We start from the raw sequence: 7,897 nt of genomic DNA, 5'->3' as shown, positions 1-7,897 counted from the left end.
TCATGCTTCGATGATGTTCACCGAGGGCTTGTTTGGAAACTGGGAGGAAAAAAAAATGAGAGAAGCGGCCAGGGCTAAATTGAACAGACTTCTTGCAAGGATGGAAACAGGGAGAAGACACCAGAAGGAAGGGAGCAGCAGGGCTGCAGCCTAAAAGCCAGGCTCTTGTTCTCAGGTGGAAGGAAAGGAGGAGCCCTGCCTGGATGTCTTATCTCTCTGCCTCTCAAACCCAGCCTTCGGCTTCACTCAGCTGAGTGGCAGGACTGGGTCCTGGGCCCTAGCCGAGCATCCCACTGGCTGGTTCTCTCACATCCTGCAGATCTGCCTCTGAGCGTAGCCTCAGCCACTGACATTGCTGAGGTGCTTCTGGAGATGGTGGATTAATAAGAGGCTTCAGGAGAGCGCCAGAGAGAAGCCAAGAGAGAGGACAGTAAGCCAGAAGGTGTAAGGAGATGGAGGAAGGAGGAAATGTAGAGAGAGCCAGATGTTTGTTTGTTGGATAATCATCGTCAGAACCATGAGATTCTCTTCCGTTCTCTATGTCTCTCTTCTGAGCTGCTCAAAGCAAGCACTGAAAAGGTTTTCATATCTGTTTTACAGAAGAGGAAATGAAGGTACAAAGAGGTGAAGTACATGCCCAAGGTCATACAGCACAGCAGGAGCATGAATGAGCCCAGAACCCCTACACTTGCTGTCCCGCACCTACTGGGAGCTCTGCCCTCCCCACTCACTGCCCTCTGTTTAAACCCCTACTGGCTCCTGGCACCCTGCAAAAGGAGAGGATCCAAAATCAATTTGCAGTGTCCCCTGTGTCACACGGGCAGCGGCCAAGCTTGGCTCTGTCCAGCTGCAGCCATGCCAGGCCCCACTGGTAGTCCCCAAGCTGACCCCTTCTGCAGCCCAGGGACTACCAGGGTGCTAGCCACGGGGCCCCCATCCGGGCCCAGGTCTTGCCCTCACCTTGCTGCGGAGAAGGCCCCCACTTTGGTGCTCTGGTGTGCTGGTTTCTGATGCGCTCTTGGTTTTTTCCTTGTTGTTATTGGGTTCATTGTCCTTGATAATGTCATACTGGCGGCAGAAGAGGGCGATGACGCCTGCAGGGGACAAGGGAGAGCAGTCAGAGGCCAGAGCCCCAGTCCTTGCCCCTCCACTTCATGCCCACTAGACCAGGCTGAGCTCCTGTGGGTACCAGGCTCCAGATGGCCTCTCACCATCTGGAGCCCGGTACTACTGCCAGAGGCTGCCTCTGGCCTCTGGCTTCTGTGTCCACCTGTCCCCTTCCCCACCAGCCCCTTCACTGCTGCTGGGCTGATCTTCTTACAACATGCTTCTGATCGTGTCTCCTCCCTTTCCTTCTTTTAAACCTCAGAGGGCTCCCCTTTCCTTTAGGGCAAAGAGAAACAATAGCATTTGTCTAGCATGTGCCAGGCCCTGTGCTGGGCCCTGACATTCCATCTCACTGAGCCCTCATAGCTCTCTGAGAGCACTGGTTATTACCATCCCCAGGTTACGAGGGAGGGCAGTGATGAAGAGCTTAGATAACTCACTCAAGGTCACACGGTGGAATGGGGGTGTGCACTCCAGGGCCTGCACTCTCCTAAATGTTTATCGCTATCAAACTAATATTTTTTGCAAGTCCTATAGTATTAAGGCAACCACCTCCAACTCTCGTAGGTGTTTTCCCCATTTTTACCTCTATACTTGATTTATAGTGCTATTTCTTTTCTGTCTGCGCCACATGGCTCGCAGGATCTTAGTTCCCCGACCAGGGATTGAACCCAGGCCACAGCAGTGAAAGCCCAGAATCCTAACCACTAGGCAACAGGGAACTCTATAGTGCTATTACCTGATCTGTTTTAGAGATTATCTGTTGACGTCCCACCATGGCATATAGAGCCTAACCACTCCCTCTACTACCTTCATCATCATCCTAGCAGAATTACCTCACAATTTCGAGTTAATTCACTATTCTATATTGTTACAATGATGTGAATACTGTCTGTGCCAAGTCTACTAATGCACCATAAGCAAACCTCCCCTTTTGTACAATCCTTTGTGTTTCCAGCTTTTTTTTTTTCAAGTGTCTGCTTTTCTTTGTGTCTACGGAACCTATTTTTCCATATGCTTCTAAAACAGAGCCTGTCCTCTCAACCACGATGCTCATATAACTTCGACATGGTGTTTAATTCCCTCAAGAAGGACTCCAGTCCACTTGACAGCCTCAACATCCTTTACCCCTCACTTTCTATCTTCTCTCTTGGGTCGCAGCTGCAGAGTCAGACTGAGCTTAATTTCCTTCTTAAACACACCATGCCCAGAATACCCTTCCTTTTTTGGCTGCCTGGTGAACTCCTACTCATCCTTCAAAGCTCAATCCCCATTTACCTCCTCTCTGTGTTTTTCTTGATTTCTACTCCTAGCCCCAGAATTAATTCATTCCCCGTCCTCTGCTCCCATACATGGTGCTATTATAGCACTCATCACGTTGAATTATTGTTAAGTACAGGCCTGGCGTCTCCCAGACTTCTTACAAGCACATGGCTCTTCTTAGTCACGACTGTAGCACTACTCTCTGGAATGGAGTGGCTGTTCGGTAAATTCTGGTTGAGTTGAGTACAAAGGTGATGGTCTTTATCCCCAGGGAGCTCATAGACAAGTGGGAAAAGAGAAAGACAGGAACCCAACTAACTTAGCTAAGAAGGGCTAACTTTAGAGAGGAGCACACAGGGTGCCGCGGGAGCATCGAGGCAGGAGGAACATTCTAATGGATGGGTTGGGGAGGTTTCACGCAGGCGGTCTCCGAGTTGTGTCAAGAAGGATGAGTGGCTTAAGAGGGTATCCCAAGCCTGAGCTGCCCAGGCCTGAAGCACCTGGAGGCACAACAACCCAGAAGAATACGGAGAGGCTGCTGCAGCCAGGGCTGGAAGGCCAGGGGCTTTGGCCATTCACTAGGGAGGGCACTCACTCATATAATCCTAAGAGGCAGCTACCGAACTGCTATTTTTTTGGTGAGAGGTCAGTTAGAGAAGGGATCAGATCTGGCCCCCAGAGCAGAACTTAGGCTCCTAAGTCCTCTCACTGCCTCCAAGCCCCTCGCCCTTCGTTTCTGTGAGTAAAGGGTCTGGTGAGGGTCCTCCACTTCCCCGAGGTGAAGTGAAGAAGGGCTTGGGGCCAGACTCACCGGCCCACATGAACAGGACCACGACGATGATCAGCACCTCGCCCGTCCGCAGCTGTTGGTTCCTCCCCATCTCCTTCATGGTCACCTCATCTGTGTGGAGAGAGACACTATAGCTCCAGGACTCCCTGGGCCCCTGCCAGCCACATTTCTAGGGCCAAGTGCAAAATATTAAGGGCTTATTTCTACAGGTGCCCACACACCTAACAAAAAGAGATTCTAGAACATGCTGATGGCTACTTGGGTGGCACCGACTAGACTTAATCCAGAGCTGAAAGTTTGTATCCCATAGCTTAGGGGACCAGAGTGGGCCTCCCCCTCTCAGGGGCTGCTTGGCTAGGCAGCAGGGGCTGGGGGAGGATGGGGGGCTCACGCTCTCCTCCAGCCGCCCGCCGCGCTAGCCCTGACCGCCCCTCCCCGCACCCCGTCCCTTGCTAACAGTGGCCCGGGCCTGCCTTTGTTCTTCGAGGCCATCTTCTCAGCCTCCCGTGGCGTCTTAAAGAGCACAGGCTCGCTCGCCGGACTCTGGCCCTGAATGGAGATGGCCTGCACGTGCACGATGTACTCGGTGTCCTCCTCCAGGTCCCAGAGCGCGCACGAGCGGGTGGTGGTGTTCACCTCCTGGATGAAGCGCAGCATCCGCACGTCCTTCTTCTGTGGAGCAAAAGCCGGGCCCCAGGTTTCAGTGCCCAGGCCCCCACCCCACGTCTGTCCACCTCTCCGGTGGTGATAAGGCTCACCTGGCTACCATGTTAAACCCCGGACATCCACAATCTGACTCAAGCATCCCATCACCTCTGCAGGTAGGTATTGATATCTTCATTTTACAGGTAAGGAGACAGGTTCACAGAAGTTAGGGAAATTGCCCAAGGCCATACAACTAGCAAGAACTGGAGCAAGGTCCTAAACTCAGATCTGTTTAAGATCAAAATCATGCCCTTAATTCCCAGATTCCAACCAAAGGATTCCCTTCTGGGGCCTCCCTTCCCAGCCACGTGTGCAGCTTTCTGGCCATCTCTCTTGCTCCTCGTTCCTTTTTCCTTTCTCTTTCGGCACCCCTTCCTCCCCCGTCCACCACTTCTATCTTGATGTGTTCTTCCCTCCCAGGGACCCTCAAGGGTTACCTGCTGAGAGATGGCAAATCCAATGACGACCTCATCCTCCAGGACGTCCCAGCTCACCACTGCAGAGTTGGCCTTGAGGTGCCTGACGGTGACATTCACTGGGGCCGAGGGGCTATCTGGGGGTGGGGAGGCACCTGAGCCTGAGCACCCCCTGTCGTGAGGCCCAGGCCCATGGTCTCGTCAGTATGACAAGATAACCTGGGGATGGCCATGAGGTGGGAAGGAAGAAACCCAGGTCTTCCAGTAGGATTGGCACCTGGGTCTCAGTTCCTTAGTGGTTGAAGAGCCAGGCCTGAGAGGCCCCAGGCTCCTTGTAAACAGGATGGGAACCCCTGCTGGCCACAACTGGCCCCACTAGGTTTCAAGTTAAATTGATGAGCCCGGGCCAGGGCCAGGTCTAAAGGAGGAGGAATGAAAGGTGGGGAGACAGGCATGGGGGAGACATAGGTGGCCGGGCTGCAGGAGCTCAAGGTTAGTCTGGTGCAAAGCAATCAGAAGGCTCCCCAGTCCAGTGCTCTTTCTACAGAACTGCACTGTCAAGTGAGTGACCTTGAGGGAAGGAGAAAGACCCAGAGGTCGAGAAGAGCCTAGCTGGGTGAGCCCTGGCATGGGAGTGAGGACCAAGAAAAGAAGCCCCAGTACTGTGGAGACCCAGGCAGGATGAAGCCTGGGGAAAGGCCTCTTCTCCACACCCCTCCAGCCCCAAGAGGCAGGTGGGAAGGCGGCAGAGGAAGATGGGGTCACTCAGAGCACGGCCCCTCAGTGGAGTCAAGAGAACAGGGTAGGGCCTCTTGGATGGGAGGAGAGGACAAAGGGGACCAGATGAGAGGAGGGTGATGAGGATGGTGGGGGTCAGGGAAGGAAGAACTTTCTAGGAGAGGGGCAGCGGACTCACACAGCTTCTGTATCCCCAAGAGGCAGGCGCTTAAAGGGGAAGAAGACCTAAGCCTGAGCCTCACCCCTCACCTCATAGGTCTGGGGCCTGGGGAGACAAAGACAGACGTGGAGGCAGAGAGAGACAGAGGGTCACAGACAGGGGCAGCAGACACAGAACCAGAGAACAGACAAGTGGGGTATCAGAGACAGACACAGGACAGAAGCAGGGAGACAGCACTGGGCAGCCAAGGAGAGCTGGGTCGGAGGAGAGATGAGCAAGGTGGCAGCAGCCAGAAGGGACGGGGACAGGGAATCAGGAGGGGCGGGGTGAGGAGGAGGCCAGGCGACTCCAGGCTCGGGGTCCACCCCACCTGTCCCCATGCCCTCGGGTGCCGGTCCCCATCCCCCTCACACAGTGGGACCCCATCCCGCTCGACCTGCAGAGTTGGCCTGCAGGGCTTTGGGTCAAGGAGGGAGGCCCAAGGTGGGGGGACCGGTGTCCTCAGCTGCTCCCTGGGCCAGAGAAAGGAGCTAGGGCTCCTGAAGGAAAGGCCTGGGGTCAGGGCAATGGGATGAGGGGGCTGGGGAATCCCAAGACCGTGGATCCCAGGGCAGTGGTGGTGGGAAGGGGTTTGAGAGCTGGAGGTCGGGTCTGGGGGTCAAGCAAGCAGGAAAGGGGCTGGGGCGTGGGGCGAGGGGAGCAGTGAGCGGGCCTGAGACGGGGTCCCCAGGGAGCAAGCAAGGGACCCGAGGATGCCCGCCCGCGCCCCGCGCCCGGACCCCCTTACCCGCCTGCACCAGCGCGAGGCAGACGCAGCCCAGCCACAGGCGGAGCGCGGCGCGGGGCGGCCCGGGGTGCATGGCGGCGGCTCCGGCGTGCGGCAGCCGCTCGCGCTGGCGCTCCGGCCCGCGGCCCGCCCGGCCCGGCCGCCCCGTGCCGCCCCGCGCCGCCTGCATGTCGGCTCCGCGGACAGCGACTCCCGCGCGGCGGCGGCGGCGGCGGCCGCGTCCACGTCGGGCGCCCGAGGGGCGGGGCGCCCCCGCTGCGGGGAGAGGCGCGGGGGCGGGGTGAGGGGCGGAGGGCGCCCCCTCGCCGCCCCCACCCCCGATGACCCGGCCCGCGGGGCTTCGCCGACCCGCGCTGCCACCCTCTCGCCTGTGCCGGAGCCCGAGCGGGGTTCTCCGTGCCCCACTGTGCTCAGCCCCAGGCTCGCACGCAGCCTCTCTCCCCGCCGCGCAGCCCTGACCCGGCCGCCACCGCTGCCCTTTCCCGAGGGAGAGGGAGGACAAGTGCCACGGAGACTCTCCTCTGGGCTCCCATCGCACCCGCCCCAAAGCTGACCTGCCCTCCCGCGCCTGGGGGTCCCCACCCCTCTCTCCTCCCCAGCCCCAGACCCGAGGCCTTGCAGGCTGGGACAGGAGTGAGCAGAGGGGAGCAATCCTAGTAGGGATGGGGGTGACTATACAGTGCTCCGTAGGTGCTGGGGTGCAGACAGTAGGTGCTCAGCGTTTGCCATGGGGCTGAGAAGAGGGTGCTCTGACTCACTGGAGGGCCTAACCCTGTGACCCCAGGCCAGTCCTGCCCTTCTTGACCTCCATTTTTCCCTCCATAATGAGAGCAACAGTATCTCATAGGTGCCAGCTGCGCGCTGGGGGCTTTACTTGCATCATGTCGACTGCTTCTCACTGCAACCCTGTAAGGGCCCGCTCTGTTGTCCGCATTTTCCACAGGAGGAGACTGCAGCTAGGAGAGGTTACTTGACTCCCCCAAGGACCCACAGCAGAGCCAGGATTTGAACACAGGCTGATCTGACTCCCCATCATGTGCTTGACTGGACTGTCTCCCACCTTGGGATCCCTGAGATCCTAGAACTTGCCCGTGCCAGCTTCTCCCCAGCCAGAGAACAATCTGGAACAATCTCTTCCCAAGAGTAGGGTGAGGGAGGAATGGCTCCAGCCCCCCTGCCCCCACCCTTCTGGACTGGTTGAAGGATGTGAGCAGTGAATGAGCTAATGACTCTGAAGTGCAGGGGACTTTGGAGACGTGGCCAGCAGCCACAATTCAAAAAGGGCTCGGGTGACCCCTCCCGCATTACCCTGGGGACATCCATAAGCCTACCACTGTCCCTACCTTGGTGCCACACACCCTGCTGCCTAATCCACTCTTTTTCTGATCTTGGAGTGGCAGAGAAATACCCTCACCCTGCGCCCACCACCCTCTCCCTAATGAGAGGACCTCTGGAACACCAGACACCTGGGGAAGCTCCCACCCACCACCCTGTGTCACTCTCCACCATGAGTCCCAGTCAGGGAAACTAGGTTGAGGAGAGAGGCACAGACCAGGGCCTCAGGGCCCCTGACATGGAGGGACCACCCATCTTTCTAAATGACCCCCTCCCTGCACTACCTGAAATTCCACCACTAGGGGCGCATCCCTTTGGGTCTTAAAAGCCTTCTGGGGCTTCCCTGGTTGCGCAGTGGTTGGGAGTCCGCCTGCCGATGCAGGGGACATGGGTTCGTGCCCCGGTCCGGGAAGATCCCACATGCCGCGGAGCGGCTAAGCCCGTGAGCCATGGCCGCTGAGCCTGCGCGTCCGGAGCCTGCGCGTCCCGTGCTCCGCAACGGGAGAGGCCGCCAACAGTGAGAGGCCCGCGTACCGCAAAAAAAAAAAAAAAAAAAAAAGCCTTCTGGTCTTCAGAAGCCCCTGAAAGAACGAATT

At 57.5% G+C, this 7,897-nt stretch overlaps 1 protein-coding gene across 1 annotated transcript; it reads right to left on the bottom strand.

The window, feature by feature from the left end:
• On the bottom strand, window positions 1-6,135 carry FNDC5 (fibronectin type III domain containing 5; the record flags this gene model as incomplete). The annotated part of the gene is made up of 6 exons (XM_082834827.1): window positions 1-39; window positions 961-1,094; window positions 3,182-3,271; window positions 3,634-3,832; window positions 4,303-4,418; window positions 5,967-6,135. 6 exons carry the CDS (start codon window positions 6,133-6,135, stop codon window positions 1-3), a joined length of 747 nt encoding a protein of 248 aa, XP_082690953.1.
• Between the last annotated feature and the right edge of the window lie 1,762 nt (window positions 6,136-7,897).

The sequence above is a fragment of the Leucopleurus acutus genome (assembly GCF_964270905.1).
Source record: "Leucopleurus acutus genome assembly, chromosome: 2".
Lineage (NCBI taxonomy): Eukaryota > Metazoa > Chordata > Mammalia > Artiodactyla > Delphinidae > Leucopleurus > Leucopleurus acutus.
Note: the sequence above shows the minus strand (reverse complement) of the source record. Positions and strands in the feature narration are given on the sequence as shown.